We start from the raw sequence: 21751 nt of genomic DNA, 5'->3' as shown, positions 1-21751 counted from the left end.
TGTTGTTCGCGGGCGTTGCATAACGCTTGGCGGAGGGCAAATAACATACAAGCACGTGCGTTCTGGTCGACGCGGCGTTTCGGACCCTCGAATCAAATACACTCGTTCCATTGTTACGATGGAGATTGTTTCGTCGCGAACCTTCGTTCGAACAATGTTCGTCGAATCGATTACGATCGTTTCGCGCTTGTAATTGAAATTCTAAAATGACCCAGTTGTTATTTTTGGCATGCGAGATTCTGTGGCGCGCTTGCCCTCCCATCTTCTGATAATACCCGTTCTCGTGCTGTCGTTGGTTTCTTCAAAAGATATTGGCTTAATACATTTCATCAAGCGTGACCTTAATCGAGCGGCTTTGCAACGAGCGCCTTCCCGTGTTGGGACAGTTCGCGTGGCACCGAACCAACGCTGAAAGAATTCATTCCAGCATCGCTCGCGATGCAATCTGCTTGCAGCTTCGTGCGGCCTCGTCCTACGTCTAAAGATACAATGGCGTCATAGAAAATTCATTCCGCCCGCGTTAGAGTTTATCGATCCTCGTTCTAAAGACAGGATCGTGGCTCGTGTCATTCCTTCGCAAAAAGGAACAAGAACGAGCTAATGTCTCTGTCGCGCGCACGCGTTCCGCCAACAGATGAGCGAATCGCGGTTTCTGATTCGTTTGGTAGCCAACGAAGGGAAGTACCAAAGAAGCGTGAAATGTACGAAATATTGTTATGCGCGATGCAGAGAAGGTCTTTGGACAACCCTGACACTGTTTTCTCTAGGAAGCACACCGCTCTGAATTAATATCGTTTGACATTGCTTGACCAATAAAGCCGAACTATAGGAAACGTAATTACGACGACCTTCCGAGATGACCGGGGAACCTCGATGACCGATCTTGCTACTCGCTGGTGAGTTCAACCGGTAATGAATTGCCAGTCAACAATGTCGTTTGTCAAGCTGCCACATAATCGCTCATCGCACGTGGATTACGTTGTCCGTTATCAAGTTGAACGTTAATCAATCGTTAATCAGGTTGATAAGCGTTTGCATGCGAATCGCGCGTCTGGATCAGGATAGATAATATTGTAATCGGTTCCGCTAACGGTTCACCAGCAAAGGACACGCTACGACGACAATGACGACAACGACGACGACGATGAATAGTTACGATACAATCGCACACTGTGTCCGAGACTTGACCTTCGCTTGGCGTGGAAAACCTCTACATAGGAAAATAAATTGCACGTGTTCGTCACGAAAGTGACACACTAATTGAGCGCCATGCACCGTGAAACGGAATTAAGAAAGATTGCCTGTATCGTTTGAGCAGTTTCCTGCGCGCAACACTGGCGTCCGACAGAACCACGAAAATCTCACGAAGTTTCTATCCCGAGACGAATTTCAGCTCAAGGCCGGCATGTCTAACCTAGCACGGGCTCTCACGAAAACAACCGTGAACCAATCTCGTGGCCGAAACCTGCTTATCGACCGATCACGTTTTTCTATTTGGATCGTTCTTTAAGGTTTCCCTTGACTAAGCACGGGCCCCATTCTGTCTCGGACAATGTAACGTATTTCGTAATACCAGTCGAACATACGTATTACGGAATCGAACGGTCATTTCTGGTCTTCATTATCGACGTGGTCATTAGACGTTAATGGTACGCTGATACGACCAAATTGATAGGACGTCAATTACGGCGAGTAAAAAGTCAGATACGCGCAACAGGGTGTAATCGGTGTAGGCACGGCGAGTTTATTTTCAGCGAGTGATACAATACATATAGAGTCGAGGAATTGAAACGTTGTGACGAACAATAAAATTCGATTAAAAAGCCATCACGGAGAATGGCGCTTAATTCGTGCTATTCGATATATAGACGACTGATACATTTGCAACTAGGATGAGAAATGGTGTAACGCTGACAACGATTCCCAGTCTACTCTCGGCAATATATCGGCAATATATCGGTTAAGGGACAGAGAAGAGAAGAGCGCGGTAGGAAAGGAAGGGAAAGGTAGGCGATCGAGAAAAGCGCTTTACTAAAGAAGAATCGGTTGGCTTGACGGTCGTGAGCCGACTGCCTGGTTCGTTTCGGCCTGGTGGAACGCTTCGGGGACAGAGTGCGCGAGCGGAATGCTTATTGCCGATCGGTCGAGCCGAGCTAAACCGAGCTCGAAGAGCGGTCGAGTCGAGCCGAACCGAGCTCGAAGAGCGGTCGGGCCTGCGTCGCCGCCGTATAACTCGGTGATTTCGCCTGGAGCTTATTTATTTCGAACCTGAAACTCGCCGCGGCAACCACGTGTTACGATTGCAGCTGCGAGTCAAGTAAGTCGGAGACTGTCTTCTATTACGACAACGCTTTTCTGTTCGATCGCGGTAGCATCAATCGAACGAACATTAAGCAACGTTCGTTAAGAGGAAACAGAGCAAAGAGAAAAGAAAATAAATATAAAAAAGAAATAGAGAGCGCGACTGGGGGAAAGGAAAAAGGACGACGCGAGTCGTCGCGAACGTCAAACGAAGAAAAAAAGAAGCAAAGTGGAGAAAGAAGGAAAGAGAAAGGCGCAGAGATACGCTGTGTATTGTATGAGCGTCGGTGTTCGGGAAACTTGCTCGAATTCTTTTTTACAGAATCAGTGCGCTTCGTCGGTACATCGAACTTCTTCTAGAAGCTACGATACGATAGCCGCGGACGCTTTCGCGCCGAACTTATCGATTTTTCCTTTAGCTCAGTTTAAGGGCAGTCTGTTTCAGTGTTGTGCGTGACGATCGTTTAGCTTCGGAAGAAGGAGAAGAAGAAGAAGAAGAAGAAGAAGAGGACAAAGGCGAAGAAAAAGAGAAAGAAGAAGAAACAAGAACCGAAGGTCTCGTTTGTATTACACCGAATCTTTGACCCGAACAACATATACTCTGTGATATACTTCGTCAGAATCTTTACTACTCTGTGATTTGTGATTTGTGATAACGATATTTATTATTTTTACGAGGACTTTTAGATTTATTCCAGCCCCAATTCCTGTAATATATTTCAAAGGTCACCGCATTTAATCGAGTACTAACGGTGATTAGGTAAGTGTTACCATTTTCTTCTTTTTTCGTTTTTCTTTCAGAGAAAACGAATTGTTCGTATCGGCAACTGGTTTTTCGAAGCGTCTCTCGATATATCGTTCTTTTTACGCTCATTTATGTTTCACGCTCGATGTCCGCACACCCCGAGTGTTATCTCAGCTGTCCAAGAAATCGTAGCCTGACAGCGGTTCGCATCGCGCTCCAACCTTTCGTTATCGTGGCTTCGTTTCTCTTCTCGTACGCGATCGTTCAATGTTTACACCGGTGACATGCGTTCAGAGAACGCGTCGTTGAAACGTACACCGAGAATTGGACGGGTGTTGGTCTCGTGGTCCCTTTATCGTTCACCTTGCGAAAAGCTCGAACGCATTTGAACAATTAACGTGACTCATCAACTGTTACGTAAAGTTTGCAATTTCGATATACGCTACAAGTTCGTTTATCGATAGGAAATTTTAATTAACGTGCGATTCACTACAAAGTACTGGATAGTAGGCAAAATTGGCGAATTTCTACTACATTTATATATTTGTACTATATTACCAGTTATGCGAATTATCTGTCATCCAGATGAGTTCAGATGCAAATGGAGTTCTACAGCACTCGTACACAGTTCATTCCATCGATCGTTGATCTTACGGTTTCGAGTCACAGAAATAACTAGAACCAGCTGCTGCCTCATTTCCCTTCGACATTTCTCGTTTCTGCAAGATTCTATAACAATTTCACCGTAATATACGTGAAAAGTTTAGTTCTTCGTTTGGTTTCAAAATTTCGTCTCTGCCAAGCGATTAATGAGTCATGCATCGAGTTGGCCAGCTGTAGCGCTGCCTTTCACGGAGACTCATTCACCGACGAAAAAGGAAGGAAGACAGAGAAGAGCGAAGGAGTAATAGAAAAAGACCCGTTGACGACGTTGATTGCGTGAAAAAAGTAGCATGACCGCGAAACGACTCGAACTCGGCTATCGTGGAAACAGATCGCGTGGCCGGCCAACTTTCCGACAATAGTCGTGTGTGTCTGTCAGGGGCTATTATTTCGAGCCGCCGAAGACTCGAGAGAGAACCTAGAAACGCTGTCGAGGAAAACGATCTTCTTGCCGCTAGCTGTGTGAAACAGGGCCGCGAGATAAGCTACGCGAGCAGAGTCGAACGTACTTATGTACATTAAGGTCTGGTGATGAAAAATGGTATTCTTAATCCATTAAGTAACGGGTTAAAGATCAACCGAGCAATGATTTCTAAACGATCAATTTCTTTTAAACGTTAAATCTAGATGACGAGAATGGCGCTGACAAGAATATTTAACGAGTCTTTAGAATTTTATTTCACAGACGCAATGCTATTTAAAAATAGAATTCGATGATGTAAATTCATTGAGAGAAATTGCAAACAAAACATCGCTTTAACGTAATGCTACCCCTTAATGGACTATTGGAGCAATGCGTACGAACTTACGATTCTGCTATTAGAAATATATGATCGTGGAACCGAGCTTCGTTGCTGTCGCGAAATCGTAACGACATCGCGTAATTCGTCGGCATCGGATACATTCATGATCGCGATGAAATACTGCCACGTCGTTCGATTTATTTTCGATCCGATGCTGTTCCGTCTTTAACGAATTTCTTAAGCGCGAAGGAAATACGGAAGCATCGCTGCTAATTTATATCATTTCTCGTTTCGATCTTAATCCAAACTTCTTCCTGCAACAGCGAAAGTCTTTGTTTATCGGAACGACAGTAAAATTAGAACGTAAGATCACGCTCGATCGCGATTAAGTAGCCATCTCGTCGCTTTTGTATCATAATGCATCACACGTTGGTGATGGAAGAAGAAACAACGCGAAGGAGGAGCACTTCTATTGTCCAAGATAAAAGACGCGGTAATACACACAAGTTTGTTGTTTGCATCGTTCCGAAATTGGTTTTGTAAATTGGTTCGATCGTCGGTAGAAAAAGCAATAAGATTGGGGTCGATCGAAGGTACAGCACGTGCGATCCATTGCGTTCCTTTTCGCGAGGAACGAGAAGCATCGTCTCGAGGTCTCCAGTTTAGTCTGTTCCTAGAACTAGAAAACGCTGGCAAGGACGTCGTTTTAATGTAATTAAGACACGTTTTGCGGTGTGCCTATTTACCGTGGAATAAAACCACTCACACAGCCGCCTCCTCTCCTCTCTCTCTCTCTCTCTTCCGTTCCATTTATGAAAATCAAAGTTAGAACGCAATTCGCGTGCCTTCTTTTTCCTGCATTTTTTGTGGGAATAATTGCTACTGATTACGTCTGAATCGATCGTGATTTTCCAAAGAAAAATGATACAAATAAAACGAAGCGGAAAGAAGAGAACTTAAGTAGTTCGTTTGGAACGAAGTTTAGTTATTTGTACTTTGGCGGACGATCGAGTATACGCGATTTGCGGATCGGCATGAAAATCAGTACTCGTTGAGACCGGACTCGCGGTGCAATAATTCGAGTCCGCAAAGCCAGCTGCCGACGCGCGTGCGGCTATCAATTTGTTTCTCGTAGCCAACAGCCTGACCTCGTATTTTTCTTTATTGCTTTCTACAGCTTTTTTCCTTTTTTTCTCTTTTGACGATTAAAATAAAACACAAACATCGATCGCGTATGTAACGCATAAAGTGTAGAATCCTCATTGACAGGTAACCAATCTGCAATTTTAATCGACACCTTCGCGCGTTGACTTTCCCGTTTTAACAGTTCCCTCGTTGGAGACAGCGACCGTGGCGGCGTCAGATTTCATAAGAAAATATCGATCTTGTCCACAGGGACACATTGTGAAGACCTACGCGGACCAGAGAGCCATCGGAAATTTAATCGGTCTTTGGATCAGCGACAAGAAAGGAAAGAGAAAGATAAGGAGCGCTGCAGCAGAAGAAACTGTTTTCAACTTGTTTCAAAGATTACACGGCACGTTTTACGAAACGAAGTGATTAACGATAAACAGCTTAGGTTTCGATAAGGCTGGCATACATTGTACAGCCAGTAAGGGAACGTGCGACGAGAAGGACAAGCTAAGTCAAATCGATCGTGTACTTTTGATTAAAAACGGCGAACATTCGACTCATTTTCGACCGGAAACTCGTGCGAGAAAGCGAGGATCAGCTTGGATCGAACGCGTCGGTTGCTGAGAAGAAAGCGAGAAAGAAGTTTCTCGAAGCTTGGTTACCGCTGTCGCTGGTGCTGAGTGCTGACTCTACCGGAACATAGAAGGTAGGGGTTTCTCAGTAAAAACGAACCCGATCGGTTCTGTGCATCGTTCCTTCAGCAGGAAGCTCTATCTATCGTGTTCGTATAGGTCACGGTTTTACATGCCCGTACGTTTTATAGCTTACGGACAATTCGTTCAACTGCACGGTGAGTCAAATCGCCGAAAATAAATCAGGAAACGGCCAGGGGACCGTAAATAGCTTGCCGATATTCTCGACCAATTTCCTCGAAGCACGCGCCGATCGAAGGATTTTACATTCGCTGGCGTGGAACCTTGAGCGATCGATCCGTAGATCCTGGGACCTTGATTTTGAACTTCGACAGAGAAGAATATACAAGCCAAACGTTGTAACAGTTCCTTCGAGCAAAAAGAAGCTCAGAAAAAGTTTCCACGTAACCGTCGATAAAAAGCACAGAGAGAAATCATCGGCCCCCTCCTTTCTCTCGATAAAATATACAAGTAACAAGGAGAGTCGCGGAATTTCGACCGAACGAAATAATAGATTTACCAGTACGTTTGTTTTCATTGGGAATCGAGTTAGATTCGAAACGGCACAAGTTCGTACGGTACGATACTCCTGGTGAGTAGTGGCGGGAAGAAAATACAGCGACTGAAGGAGAGAAGTTTCTCGAAGCTTGGTTTGCCGCGCGCTGACTGTGCTCTAAACTCGCTCGAAAAGGAGAAACACGAGCGGGCAAGGAATACGACGGAGAAGGTCTTACAAGAAAGAAAGAAGCCGATGGGTGTGCGCCATCTCTGAGAACGAGGAAGAGAGAAACGAAATCGTTGCTGCCGTAACCCGGGACAGATTTAAAAGGACCACGTGCTCCACTTAGGTCCTCCCCTCCCCCGTTCCGATAGAAACTACAGTGCAAACTTTCAAGGCGAAGAGGAAGCTAGAACAGGATCCACAGGGGACGAAAGGAAACGGAGGAAAAGGCTGGGGATAAGGAACAGGATTAACTACGATCGAAGTTGAACGAAAGGAAAGAAAAGCCGACTGTTGGAAAAAAGGAACGAGAGCGGGTCGAACAAAAACGGAGAAGTAAATTGGTTACGACGGAGTGGAATATAAAAGATAGAAAGATAGAAAGGAAAGCAAGGTACGAGTATATACCATTGCAGTTGAAGATGGCAAAGGGCAAACCGTTAACGGTCTCGGAGCGGCGGGTGAACGACGTGTTCGACGAAGAATCGATAGCGGTACGATCGCGATGGCGAAATTTCGCCGCCTTCTGGATACTCGGACTCTGCAACAATTACGGATACGTGGTGATGCTTAGCGCCGCGCACGATATACTTGAGAGCAAATTCGGCACGACGATGGTGAGTGGTAATTTTGTTTCATTAATCCATTGGCGAATCGCATATTTGATCGGAGTCAGAGAAGGGTTGCCAGGGGCGGGAAAAGGATTCGTTCCGCTTTCTTCCAATTTTCTTAGACTTGTATTTTTTGTATTTCCTACGATTCGAAGGAATAAGGAAGAGAAAGAAAATAAGAAAATACAATGAAACTCGGAGATCTTTGTTTGCGGCAACGGGACGAATCATGAATCATCTTCAACGTGACTTCTTCACGTATTAATTTCTGATTGTTCGTGTCTGTCCCTTAAAACTCGAATCCCTTCGCCTTAAGAGTCGATCGGTTAAATACGCGTAAATCTGTCGGTGGGTTCGCGTGTTCATCGACCGTCCCGAATCGCTCGATTGGCATTCGGTCGATTGCGAAACAACGTGTAACCAGTGACGCGTTTTGGAGCTTCTCAAGATTTTCATATTTACCTATAACGATAAACTAGAACAGATAAAGCATAAAAAACAATTGCGACATATAGATAGCGACGTGATAAAGCAACGCGTTCACTTGGAATCGGCAAACTCGTTTGAGCGAAACGAGCCAACGGTCGAGCGTGCAGAGTAGTAGTGTACGCTACTCGTGTGACGCCTGGCCTGCATAAGACTCGATGAATCACCGGCGTCATTCGGCCGTATTACAGCACAGCGATTACACAGGTCTTTGTATCGATTGGATTCCTGTTGTCACTCGACGATGCTCCGATTGCCAGAAGAGTAGGCGGGCTAATGGAAAATTTCGCGAAAAGAACAGAAGAAAAACGAACTTGCACTGGGCACGTGGCACCGATCGACGGCAAATTGCCGGACACGAAATGTTATTGTTATTGGATGAAAGTTTCGCGGCCCCTCCCTTTCTAATATGTAGTCATTGAGTCGGATTTAAAACGTTGCAACATCATTGGTCGGTGTCTTGACTGTACACTCACGAAACTATATGCTGTTTTTAATACGGTCGATATTTCGTCTCCAAATGATTTACCACGACATTGTGACGTTGATTTCTTTCTACTTCGACGATTTGCCAAATAAAATATCGGCTTTTCGTAGGCGCCAACTAATCCATCGATGTTAATGAGAACGCGTTTTTCTACGTTTGTTTAAGCGCGAATCCTTTTTACGCCTTTTTAGCTTACTTTTTTCTTTTTCGTTATTGCCTTGAAGTGAACGCGGTAACGTAGCAGTTTTGATTAGCCGGAATCGTAAATGACGTTTCACGCTCAAGGAAAAATATCTTGATATTTGGAGACGATTTCAAAAGCTTCTGTAAACGATGCACACGGTCTGCATAGGTAATCCGTGTAATCAGTAACAACGGCGGAGTGTCGTTCGACTGAAATATTACTAAGCGGACTTTGAAAGTTTTACGATTTAATGATTACTCCGCGTTTCGCACTATGGTATCTCGCCACAGCGAGTCTGTCCGTCACGAGGATTAATAGCCTCGTTTAAACAACGTTCCTCGTGATCCACGATCTCGATGTGGACGAAACGACGACGGTTATTAATAAGGAATAATAGAAACAAGAGGTGACGGTAGGGGAGGAGAGAAGGAGAGAAGTCGTTGGAGCAGCAAGCAATTAATCTGAATTACGTGTTCGAGACCGAACAGATTCTTGTACGCGAGGAATTTTATTATGTCATCGACAAATCTATGTATGCGTTTCGCATCGTGTTGTGGAGTTGCTTACGCCTTCTCCTCTAACCTCGTGGTTGTTTCTTCCGACTGCGATTCCAGCATGCTTCGAACGCGAATTAACTTACGTAACAATCGCACAGATTAATATTCCACTCGTTCAAGGTGGTAATGTTCGTGAAATAAAGATACCGGTATCCGATAACTTCCGCGGCGATGTACAACCAACGAACCGAATTGTGAGAAAATAATAGACAAAGCTGATTTTTTTTGGTTTACGTAAAATGTAATATCTCCCATATCTGTTCGCGAATGCTATACTAATCTAGTTTATTTCTTTTTCCTCCTTCCTTTTGGTTTCGTTTCATCTATACGAAGGAACCTATCATGGAATTCACGAATGGCACCGTGACGGCCACCAACACCACCGGGATTCGATCCTGCAACACATTGTCCACTGGTGCCATATTGCTAGCGGATATATTACCATCGTTAGCGGTGAAAACGATCACGCCGTTCCTGCCTTTTTACGTACAGTGAGTATCCGTTTATTTCTACTTTTGCTTCTAATTATGTAGCTATCGTTCCATTTAATCGTAATTTGTGCGTACCACACGACACTTTTGCGTGGCAGCAGCCAGCAAGAGCACTGCGACGATAAAAAACAAAAGCCGCGATACGATAACGAAATGTCAGGAAGCGAGCCTTTAACTTTTAGAATATTTCACGCGATAACAGCAGCAGCAGTTACTCAGATGACACACAGGCGAAATCAAAACATTAGTCAGCTTTCGCGATTCTACGATATGTTTGACGTAGACCAACGAGTGACCGCGCGATGTCTAACTCGGTTATCTTATCGATGATTTTCTTTGGATCGTCTCGATGATATTGTTGTGCTATATACGTATGTATATGTATATATATATGCATAAATTATTCGAGAAAATAAAAATAAAAACAGGACGATGACACTGTGATCGTTGATTTTGTTCAGCTCGACTCGTGGAACGCGAATTGTATTATCGAGCATGTGAAAAGGCATTTCCTTTAGATAAGGCAGCGTAGTAAGAAGCGATCAACGTCATATGCTTCTCGCTAAATACACGCGGTTTCTCGTGGGACGGATCATCCCCGGAGTCGTGTCCCTCCGCGGGCACGTCGCTCCTTTCCCCGCAAATGAAACGCTAATCGATTAATCGAATCGTTAATTACAGTGCTCGACTGGCTACCTGTGTGTTATTTTCCGCTGCAGGATTCCTTATGGTGTCGTTGAGCACTACTGAATGGCTCGCCATTCTGGGCGTCGTTGTAACGTCACTCTCTTCCGGTTTGGGAGAAGTTACTCTGCTGAGTTACAGTCACCAATACCCCAAGTAAGTATCATCGTTTCTGTTCATTTATACTTTACTGTTCTTCATTGTTGGTATTATTTTTCTTTATTCTTCTCCAACAACAATGGCGATCGTTTTTTTTTTCTGAAGTAATTTTCCACCCGCCTGTTCCATCGAAGGCTATCACGTACAGGCATTAAGTTAAGCATAGTGTCTTTTTCATTTTTCCGTACGAACGCAATAATGTATATAACCACTAGAGGCTATCGGTAAATAGCTACGTAGCCTTTTTTGTAAATCGAACGCATCGTATTTTGTTTTCCTTTATCCATTGTGTATAGCGTGCTTTTATGCAACGAAAGCGATAATAATTTATTATCTGTGTAGAAAGATGTAGAAGAAAATAAAGTATAGAGACAAAGGGTACGGATAAAAACGGACAAGAGTAAAAAGATAAAACGAAAAAGAAATACGATGCAATACGTCTGTCTTGATGCAAATATCGAGGTATTGGCGCATAAAACCGCAGTATTGACATTTAGACAGTTGTGCAAAGAAAAGTAGAGATAAGATAACGGCAGTCGACAGGTTGGCCTTCCATGTTTAAAAATATAGAACAATAATATGAATTGCTGTTCTAGAACCGATACGAAAATAAGATTTAAAAAAAGCACCAGAATGCATAATGTAGAAGTACAGTAGGGAATTCTGAAAAAGACTCGTTACGAACACGAGGTACGTCAGTACTTATGTGCAACAAGTGTTAATTACAATGCTATCTATATAATATATTTCTGTTTCTTTGCCATTCTTTCTTCACTAACGATTAACCTTGCCGTTGTTAAAGTTCAACGAAAGGAATGCGATCGCGACTAACACGAGATAACACGTGTCCATAAAACGTGCGTTTCGAACGTGTCCGTTAATGTGATCGACCGCGAAAATTTTACTGCCAACCGTCGTCTTCCCAATATCACACCGATATTTCAATATCTTCGTCTTTCTCCTATTTCGTATATTTTTTGTTTTTTCCGTAATTGTGCATATTATCACCGTTAGATATTACATTTTTTTATAGCTGTATGTCGAATCATCCTGAATTTAACCTTTGCCATTGACCGATAACTGACAGTGATTCATTATTTCGCAGACAAGTAATCGCGACATGGTCTTCCGGTACTGGAGGCGCCGGAATAATTGGCGCGCTATCTTATGCCTCTCTCACCATGTGGTTGAGTAACGAAGACACATTGTTAGTTATGTTAATCGTACCGATTATACAAGGAATCACTTTCTGGTTGGTTCTGGTTCACCCGCCGCAGTCCAGTATCCCGATCACTAAGAACGGTATCGACAGTCAAGAGCACATCATTGAGATCCCTAGGAAGAGCTTTAAAGAAAAGATCAATCTGGTACCGGGATTGATGAAGTATATGATCCCGCTTGGGCTCGTGTACCTCTTCGAATATTTCATTAACCAAGGATTGGTAATGCTTTTTCGTTACATGAGCTTTTGTAGAATCCTGTTTACCTGCCCCTTTATCTTTCCTTCTCTCGCTCTTGTTATATACATACATTATATTTCTTTTTGTCTTTCGTTACGCATAATTTACGTTATAAGATTACCGAGTCTTGTTGCTAGCTTCCACCTCCTAAATATAGATACAATTACCGCCGGTCGTATGTATAGAAGAACAATATAGATCAGGTGTTTATTGAACACGTGTAACGCTAATTTTTCAGTACGAGCTGATCGAATTCGATGACATTTGGTTGACGCACGCTGAGCAATATCGCTGGCTCCAGGTGGATTATCAGATAGGAGTGTTTATCTCAAGATCGTCCGTCAATCTCGTCACGATTAACAAAATCTGGATCATGGCTTTGTTACAGGTAACAGAACCGATTAAACTCCGTTTACTCGTGTTACGCACGTTCGAACGGCAACGTACAAGCTGTTGATTTTATCGCGGTCGTAATCGAATACATACGATTTACGATAACCCCGTATTTGTTTCAGTTTATCAATGTCATAATTCTACTGTTCGAGACGCTGTTCTACTACTTGCCCAGTATTTGGATCGTGTTCGCGTTCGTTTTGTGGGAGGGCCTTCTTGGTGGTGGAGCATACGTGAATACTTTTTATCGAATGTCTACCGAGGTAACGTAACTTTACTTTGACAGCTCACCATTGTCAATGGTCAATTTATACGAAACTGTTATCTTTCTTCGCGTTAAAAATAGTCTCCGACTGTATTTCACCGAATATCATTAAAGAACGCAATGTCGTATTTTTTTCTGTCATTTCACAGATTCCAAGGGCGGATCGTAAAATTTCCTTGGGAATTGCCACGATGGCCGATTCCATTGGAATCGCGTTGGCAGGATGGTTGTCTATGCCGGTTCACAATGCCATTTGTAGACTGCCACAACCGTCTCGAGTGGGAAGCTAGGAGACAAACATAAGATAGTATTTAACAACGGTCATGCGAATATAAGTAGGGTCGTGACGCCGTGATACATACGTTATTTATTACCGAATCTTCTTCGACACGCCATCATGGCTTCGATAATGTTGATAACTGACGTAACGTGGTTCGTACATCATTCCGGTTTCTAGCCATTATTATGCTACCGTCAATTATTGTAGCAAAACGCGATTAGTATCGCCATGATCAAGCTTGATACCTCGTTTGCATTAACTTCGAAAACATAGAATTTATTCGATGCTGCTCGTCGATTGAAATTCCATCGAATTGGAATCATGGACGATGCTTAAAAATTAGACTACGATTCGACGGAAAGACGTATTATCGATACCGATGTTCCTAAGTGAAAAAAAGCAAGAAATTTAACTCGCTAGATTATAAGTTCGATCCTTCTCAGATTTATTTGGTACAAATATTTAAAGAATTAGGAACAGAATTGTTTTACGATTAGTTTGATTTCGTTTCGCAGTGCGTTTCTTTTTCCTTAACGGAAAAGAAGAGCAAAAAGCAGCGAATCGCGCAGCAGGGAAACCAGAAATTGAATATAGACGAGGAAATCTCGCCTCGATTTACGCGTCAACAGCATTCGATCTCTGTTGTCGAATATCGCGGCGCTACGCTTTCGTAAACGCGACCTAAAATTTTCTGACTATGGGCTACGCGTTTCATTGTGCGTTCTTAGCTAATAGGTTTATACGTCGTTTAACAATTGATCGTAACAAGAACGACCACCAGTATTCGTAGTTAGCGTAACACATCGATTTTCGTCATGCGTTATAGGCGCATTCGATGAACGGGACAGCGTTCGATTTACAATATTTTTATTGTTCATGCACGACTCGTGTCCATATGTTAAATACCGTTTCAAAAATATTGCTGACGAGATTATCTCGGTTTATTTCGTTTTTCGACGAATTTCGTATTTCGCTTGGCCACGTCACGATATCATAACACGAGTTGTGCGTTGTGTTTCTAAAAATTATTTCCTTTTTTTTGCAAAACCAAAGTCGTCAAATCGACTTTTAATCATGGTCGAAATTTCAAACATTCCTCGTTAAAAGGATATTTGTTGAAACACGAGAGAGTGTTAATTAGAAGTATTATAATATCAAGTCGCAGAGTAAATACGGTAGGACCGGAAATTTCGACGAACGATTCTTCGTCGCCGTTATGGTCGAGAAAGGTCCTTTCCATTCTTCTAGCAAAATAATTCGCCTTTTCCTAAATACATATTGTATATGTGATATACCGATAATACTGATTCCTACATTTATTTTGAGATATAAATATATATAGTATATATATATATTTATATATGAAATATTATATTGTTTATTACGCTGTAATATATATATATATATATTATATTTATCGTTGTAAAATTGGAACTGCTTGTGACGCGTTCTAAAATGAATGTTCTGCGGTTCGCGGTTCTCCTAATTTTATTTCATCGTATTTTATTTCTTTTCTTTTCTTTTTATTACAAGGAAAATAAATAAGAGAAAGAACGAATACAACAGAAAAGCGTGAAAAACAAACGAAATCGAAATATTGTTCAAATATGTAACTTGTTGTGAATATGTTCGAAATAAACGATAAAAATTCTTTTTCGAAAGCGGCGCTCCCTCTTTCCTCCATATTCATTATCCCTAGGAATCATCGATTCTTCAATCATGATATGTAAACCAATCTGTGCTCGTGAATTACAAACGAAAGATTGTTCGAGCAGTTAGGAACTGTATTTTGTTCTTTTAGAAGCGTACCGCATACATTTGTCTAACGTCTAACTTACGCTGTAACTTACGCGTGTAATCGAAGCGAAAGAATTCGTCGCTTCACCTGCGAAGAGCGTTTTAACTACCATAAAAAGAAGGTTTTGCTTCAGCGAGTTCCACAAGGATTGCGCCTTTTACTCCGATCAGTTTTACTTCAACAGGCTAGGCAAATACATTAAGTTCTCCTTGCTGTTGAAATTTTGTTTAAACCTCTATACGCGTCTGTCGCAAACCCGTTTGATATTAGTCGCTCGTATTGTCTTACGTTGGCCCTTACGCTCTGAAGGATTATAGAAAACTTAAAGATAGCAACTAATTGTCCCCTCGACGACATACAAAATAGATAAATCCCCACACAACATTGTCGGACGATTTGCAAAAATAATTACAAAGAATAATTTTGATTGATGCTTGAGCTTTTGATCACGCGCATCGCTCGAGAATCAGTTTACCCGATTCTTCGTACTCTTGCCGTGACAGCCACATTTGTTGGAAAGATCCAAGGGAGCTGAGGATAGATCCTCCGATCCAGGCACCGTAACGACGCTCGCTCGAGCTGTTCGCGCTAATTATTTTCAGTCTCATACTCTGCAATAATCGGACGAGTTATTTTGATTTCGATAAAAGGAAGATAATTTTTCCATTAGAATTATATATATATATTAGAATTATTTTCTATCAAAAGATCTCAACGCAATGACAGAGATACTTACTGGAGGAGTTTTGCTGGCTAAATCTCGATTCAGTCTTTCGCTAAAACCTTGCAGACAGGAATTACCACCGGTGACCACCACGCTTCCGTACAGGCTCTAAGAACAGAAATGTTCCATTTTAACGGTTATGGAGTCATCGACTTCTCCCTAAAGCTACCGTGTGATTGATAAAAATAGACTGAAGCTTACAGGTCTGATATCCATATCGCACATGCCCACGCTGGTCGTGACGAGTGGGCCAACTCCAAGAATGCTGGCGCCAACGCCCTTCACGTTGCTGGGATCGAACAAGGCTTCCGGAATCATCAGTCTGACGGAGCCGAAATCGTCGTTGTACCCGGTTGGGAACTCGTAGTGTTTCATTGGCAAAGTATTGGCCATATCCTCGTCGTAAGGGCTGTCGGACACTTGTAAACAATTCATTTGGAAGTCTTGCAACAGCTCTCGGACCATATAGCTCATCCAGGAAGACGTTGGCTGAGGTCCAGTCCTTCTGGTCCAACGTGGTGTATCTCTTTCGCGAACTACATCTGTATAATATTTTATTACATTAGATTCTCAGTTGTTGTGCTATGTAGTCATACGATTAATCCGGGACATAGAATAGCAATTGCGAATGAAACAAGAGTATTCGACTTAGGAAAAGCGTTTCGAGTGGCACATACAATGTCAAGCGTTGAAAAGCTCCTCTAGACGGACGTAAGTTACATTCGGAAGTGCGAAATATTAGAGGATAAAAGGTTTTGATGAAGGAGGTCGATGGGAATAATGTTCAACTCTAAACATTCTTTAACGCTGATAAGTGTTCGCTAAATCTGGACAGCACGTGCGGTAAAGGCGCACGGACGTTGAATGAATGCATTCAACGCATTACGACTCAAGTGCTCTGCACACAGCGCGCGTTCATCGTTGAAAATGCGCGTTCAAAGGATTTAACTCCCTTTCGTGCCTTATAATAGACGTCGTTCTACGATGTACTAAGCATTGCTTTTTATAGCGCGTTAATATCTGTCTAGCGAGCGAGTGTCAATTGAAGTCAATATTTAATCATTCCATCAATACCGTCCACGTCGATCGAATTACGCTATTATTGTTGCTTTTCTTTATCCGTTGACGACGATTCGTCGCTGTAAAAGCGCGACGATTTCGTTGAAAATTTCAGCCAACTTGCCTTTGCTCGCTACCAGACAAGCAGGCATCAACTCGATTTCCTTTTCTTCGAAGAACTGTCTGCATTGCATCGTGATGAAATCACCGCCCAGTGGGCTTTTTACGATTCCCTGGGTGATAACGTAACCGTCGTGCACCGGAACCGCACTCGTGTGAGTCGCACCGCTGTCTACGACCATGGCCGTCGATCTGCCATTCGCATACGCGGCCAAAACCGCGTTTTTGCAGATGTACATCGCTGGAACGCTGAATTTCTCGAACATCAGCTCTAGCAATTTCTCCCGTTTCAATCTGGTGTTCCAGGGACATTCGGTCATCAAGATCGGATGATGCTCCGGAAGAGCATGAAGACGTTGTTTATACGTGTACTCTGTTAGACGCTCGAACATCTCCCAGTCTTCGATCATGCCGTCTTTCATTAAGCTAACCATCTCCATATCTAGAAAAAGATATATCGTAGGTAATACATACAATACGATCCTTTTACAATTCGTGATCTTCTATATCGCAAGTTAAAGTTTACTTCCCGTGCTTCGATTTAAGTTTTTTTCCTTTTCGTCCTTTGTCGACTAAGCTACAAACTGTTTGTGTCAAACACTAAGTAAATACAGTTCGTCGTGCGTTTCGTAACGTAAAGATGATACAGGTGAAACGTATTAACGATATGAGACTGCGTCGAGTTCTATTTCGGAAAAAGATGTGCTAGACATCGTTCTACGTTTTAATGGAATTTACGATCAGGAAAATGGTCACATAGCGAGAACTGGACAGCGAAACGTAATCGTGTTTCCTCTGATAGGATTACGCTGTGAAACGATCGTACCCTTCTTTCGCACTTGAATGGCCGTGACATCGATGTTGTAGTGCTTCCTGACGTTTTGACTGCCGTCCGGCGAGTCGATCGTGTCCTCCCATACACCGAGGGTGGTCGGAATTTCAGCTTTCGGTGTATCCTCACCGCCATAACCCACGCGAAGGCTCTGGTGTCCAACGTCGAAAATTATAGCACCGACCTCGTCTACGGGAAAAATCCAAACGCTTTACGGAATTCTCAGCTAGACCACGTTACGTTTTTTTCCGGAAATATTGCGGACCGCGTATCACATACCTCCGCCGTAGACACCACCGCTCATAGTATCTGGAGAGGACAGGAACGTCGGCGCATGCTCAGCAACCCTGTTCAACCTCACCGGTCCATGTACTCCTTCTTCCTTCCTCGTACTCGTATATCGAGGATTCTGCGACCTTCTACTGTTTCCACATTGCTCCTTTTGCATATTCGAATCTACGATCGGGAGGAGGACGAAACGCGATCGATCAGCACATTTGCGAAACCCTTTTCGTCCGGGCACAGCTTCCACGGATATTTTCTCTCGTCGAGCTTAACGGCAGGATTGTTACGAACTGGTCTTGGAGAAAAGGGATTTTCCCTTGCTTTTATTATCTATTAAATTTTATCGTCGAGAACGTAGTTTCACGGATGTGTTGGATTTCAAGGATTCCGATGGTCCCTTTTATTTCAAAGATTGGTAGTACGGTAGACACGGGAAGGGAAAGGGAAATAATATTTCAAACAAGAACGGTGTTCCGTTATGGAATTAGTGTTGTATATTTTACAAAGTAAATAGAATATAAACAATCTAAAGTCGTCTAAAAACACAATAGTACGAATTTCGTGGTAAATCATTTGTTCATATATTATAAAGTATACGATTTGTCAACAGATCGATATCTCTTCCTTCGTAGTCCCCGATACTTTGCTTCGCGATGCTTTCTGATCGGGGACTCCGACATAACGAGAGAACACTCACTCAGACTCAAAAATCATCGTCACGTTGCCGAGTGAACGATCGGTTTGCTTGTACATACGGTTTAAACTGATTCGATGACAACAGATGCGTTACAGACTCGGTGGGTGCGTTTTCCTTAACGACAGTCGAACAAATTCATTAATACTCTGCCTTTTATTTTATTTTAGTTTATCTTATCTGTTTTTTTGTTTTTCTGCTTTTGTTGTCCGTTTTCCTTAGCGTATCACTCGGTCCGTCGATCGTTAATCGACGCGCGAAATTCAACGCGGCGAAACGACATATTTTTAGTTTAACACTTTACCATCGTGTTTCTGTTGCTCTTCTAGATTCGTTTCTCGCGATCCGCGGCCGCGCGTACGTAATGACGTACAATACGTACACAGTTAACAGCATGGTAAGTACAGACATCTTATAGACAATAGTTTATTTAGTTATTTACTTTATCTTACTTTTTTTTTTGCTTTGAACGTTAAAGTTTACGCTACACGTCTCATCTACTAACGTTTCAGTCTCGCGTAAATGAAACAACATCGATGGCAACGACGAAACATCATTTTCATTTCTTCGCGGCCTAGCTTCGTTATTTATACATGTATACAACACACGGTTGGTACACGAACGAGAAAACATGCTGGCTCGTTCGAGATGCGAAAGTAATTGTCCATGCGTTTCTTCGTTCAAAAAGGACGACGTTGAAATCAGTAGATAGAAACGATCTACGAAATTGGAAGACCAAGTAAACTCGTAACAAATCGCGTATTGCTCGCTCGGGATATGCACTCGGTAGAATGGAAACCGTTTGCTCGTGAATGCTTGCTGCAGACGTAGTCTCAACAATAGGACGATTCACCTTCGACGATAGTATCTCATACGATTCGAGTGTTCGGTTAACGAATACGAGATAATAAGAGTCTCTTTCGCAAAGGCGAGTAAAAACCTTCCCTGTGGATCGCTTACGGTGCAGCATGTTCTTCTGTCGCAGTCTTCGTGTAAAACAGAGTTAAAAGGACGTGTTGATCGAGCTCGAGCAATTAAGTATAAGAATCGTTCTCGACAAAACCTGCGAGACTTTGCCTAATTTACAAAAGTAGAGAACGTGTTCGTGTCTTTCATAGGATAATCGTTTTTTCTCGAACGAAATGGCAGTCGACAGACAAGTTCTGATTGATCGAATTGCCCCGAGAGGAGCAGCTGAGAGGATCGTGCGATTCGCTTGGCAGCCGAAACGAGAAACGTGAAAAATCGAACAAATGGTGTTGTTACGCGTGTTCGCAGGTTCTCGCGAATACGAACGAAGTGGCAGTTAAAAGAACACATGGTTAAGTTCAGTACGTTCGTTTTGTTATAGGATACGATTGACACTTTCCCATCGACATAGGCCAGGAACACGAACAGGGGACACATGATCAGTGGCCGCTGTGCTCACAGTGACCAATGATAATAATTAACGAAAGACGGACCACGATGGTTTTTCTTTACATCGAGATAGTTGAAATGTGGTTTCGTATTTTTTTGTTTTCTTTCGCTGAATGCATCGTAGAGGTTCACACCGTAGTTTCTACGTTCTTCGTATTTTTTTTTTCCTTCTCTTTTATTTACACCGCGATTACGAAGTCACGGACGTTTCGTTGGCTACTGTGGCCGCGATCGAAGTCGCACTCTGCCTCGCTTAGCTCAAACGCGTCGGAGAAGCCCGTGGGTGGGTCCAGCTTGGGGACGAACAGATTCCCTGATCCGTCACGCTCCTGGTCCCGATTGGAGCAGGAATTGCTCGACTGGTGCTTGGAATTGCCAAACCCGGAGATTGGGCCGAAGTTGGAACGGGTCTCCTCGCTGGTATGACGCGCCAGCTGTAACATCCTTCCACGAACAACGATCATCGTTACTTCCTTTTAACTTCTCCTCTAACAAACACAGTTAAACACAACGAATCAACGTGGCTTACTTGGATCTTCCCCTTCCAGGAAACGATTTTCTCTCAAAAATCGGTGAGGGTTCTGTAGACGTGCTAGATTCTGGTCCATGGTACAGGAAGTCTGAAAGCAGAAAACGTAACGATTTCCCACGATCGATAGAAACAAACGCGGTATGGTTCGGCGAAATTTCTCCAACAACCGCCTGATTCCGTTCCAACGTTTGACGATAACAACAAACAAGCGTGAAATACTCGATTACATGTTTCGGTGCACTCTAATAAACGTATATAGACAGGCAACGGGAACGGATGTCCGGTGGTATTGCGGTGCATGGAAATATTAGGTAACTCTCCTCTCCTTTCGTTTCCCTTTTTCTTTTCTTTTTCATTTTCGTAACCATGATCGAAAGGGACGTCGACGAACGAGAAGGGCGGCCCCCACTTTTCAATTATAATCGAATAGAACTAGACAGAGACTAGAAAGGGAAAGAGAGATAGATAGATAGAGAGAAACAGATAGAGACAGAGAGATAGAGAGAGATAGATAGATAGATAGAGAGAGAGAGAGAGAGAAAAGAGAGAGAGAGGATGAAACAAGGCGTAAACCGAATAGAAGGATGAAAGATTGCATACTGTGGACACGCGAGTCGGCCGCAGACACCGAGTGGTGCGAATCGACGAGGTGATTGGAAGACTCGGTTCGGCTGCTGGTCCCGACTTCCGTGTCGCTGTCCGAGCCCAGGGTGTCGTATTCCTCCGACTCGGACTTGCCCTGACTGACCTTGTGCGTTTTGTGCAACGGCGCAGAGGACGAACGGCCTCCGCGCACCTTAGTGTACCGGTTGCAATCCGACTGCAATCAGACGGAATTGGTTCGATGAATTGGCACATTCGCACGAGGAAACGAGGAGGCGCGCTACACCGATCTTTCTCGAATCTTTCGAATCGATTTGTCCGTCGCGGATCGTTGTTCAGCGACGTCCGTGCTAGCGGTTAACCTACAGATTTTAGATCAGAGCTATCGATTCCGACGTACCGTTGGTGGAAGATGTACGGTAGAAACCTGTTTATACGAATCCGTCGGGAAACAAGAAGCCTATATAATCGCAGTTAAAACACAACGGGAGCTGGCTGACTCTGCTCAGTGCCCGTGAGTGGGTTTCTTTCAAGTGGATTTCATCGCAAGAGGAGTTTGTTTAACCAGACGCTAATTATAATTTCGCTCGCACAAATGGTATTCGTATAAACGGAGTTTTCTATTGTAC

General features: G+C 43.2%; 3 protein-coding genes across 15 annotated transcripts in view; 1 reads left to right on the top strand and 2 right to left on the bottom strand.

The window, feature by feature from the left end:
• Positions 1-1908: 1908 nt before the first annotated feature.
• On the top strand, positions 1909-14717 carry LOC100646374 (battenin). Of its 3 annotated transcripts, none has more exons than XM_048414464.1 (9): positions 1909-3065; positions 5848-6292; positions 6410-7616; positions 9658-9815; positions 10497-10655; positions 11764-12100; positions 12357-12506; positions 12634-12774; positions 12926-14717. In XM_048414464.1, the coding sequence occupies exons 3-9, from the start codon at positions 7422-7424 to the stop codon at positions 13064-13066; spliced, it is 1281 nt and encodes a 426-aa protein (XP_048270421.1). In that variant the 5' UTR covers positions 1909-3065; positions 5848-6292; positions 6410-7421; the 3' UTR covers positions 13067-14717. The 3 variants fall into 3 exon arrangements, with proteins under 3 accessions (XP_048270421.1, XP_048270420.1, XP_048270422.1); XM_048414463.1 differs by having other exon boundaries at positions 6378-7616; XM_048414465.1 differs by having other exon boundaries at positions 1909-3061; positions 5848-7616.
• LOC100645937 (actin-like protein 6B) lies at positions 13478-18246 on the bottom strand. Its single transcript, XM_003393784.4, has 6 exons — positions 17869-18246; positions 17584-17778; positions 16762-17199; positions 15780-16120; positions 15591-15686; positions 13478-15465 (listed from the first exon to the last, which is right to left on the bottom strand). Exons 1-6 carry the CDS (start codon positions 18035-18037, stop codon positions 15301-15303), a joined length of 1404 nt encoding a protein of 467 aa, XP_003393832.2. The 5' UTR covers positions 18038-18246; the 3' UTR covers positions 13478-15300.
• Positions 18247-18345: 99 nt separating this feature from the next.
• The window catches only part of LOC100644003 (Down syndrome cell adhesion molecule-like protein Dscam2), a 173307-nt gene continuing 169901 nt past the window's right edge, over positions 18346-21751 (bottom strand). For 10 of the 11 annotated variants that reach the window (XM_048414430.1, XM_048414439.1, XM_048414431.1 and 7 more), the window contains 3 exons: positions 21120-21339; positions 20517-20607; positions 18346-20431 (listed from right to left, as the gene is read on the bottom strand). In XM_048414430.1, coding sequence (XP_048270387.1) covers positions 20167-20431; positions 20517-20607; positions 21120-21339 — 576 coding nt within the window. In that variant the 3' untranslated portion in view covers positions 18346-20166. The remainder of the gene's footprint in view (positions 20432-20516; positions 20608-21119; positions 21340-21751) is intronic. The other variant, XM_048414441.1, reaches the window with a different exon arrangement.

This window comes from Bombus terrestris, chromosome 2, assembly GCF_910591885.1.
Source record: "Bombus terrestris chromosome 2, iyBomTerr1.2, whole genome shotgun sequence".
NCBI lineage: Eukaryota > Metazoa > Arthropoda > Insecta > Hymenoptera > Apidae > Bombus > Bombus terrestris.
This window is presented reverse-complemented; position numbering and strand designations above follow the sequence as displayed.

Bases quoted from the DNA above. Each gene is read 5' to 3' on its own strand.
- LOC100646374 (XM_048414465.1), top strand. From the start codon at position 7,422: ATGGCAAAGGGCAAACCGTTAACGGTCTCGGAGCGGCGGGTGAACGAC. The intron at 9,816-10,496 runs GTGAGTATCCGT...CGTTAATTACAG, and splicing joins TTCCTGCCTTTTTACGTACA to TGCTCGACTGGCTACCTGTG. The intron at 12,101-12,356 runs GTAATGCTTTTT...CTAATTTTTCAG, and splicing joins ATTTCATTAACCAAGGATTG to TACGAGCTGATCGAATTCGA.
- LOC100645937 (XM_003393784.4), bottom strand. From the start codon at position 18,037: ATGCAAAAGGAGCAATGTGGAAACAGTAGAAGGTCGCAGAATCCTCGA. The intron at 16,121-16,761 runs GCAAGTTGGCTG...AATATTATACAG, and splicing joins TTGTCTGGTAGCGAGCAAAG to ATGTAGTTCGCGAAAGAGAT. The intron at 15,466-15,590 runs GTAAGTATCTCT...CGATTATTGCAG, and splicing joins TAGCCAGCAAAACTCCTCCA to AGTATGAGACTGAAAATAAT.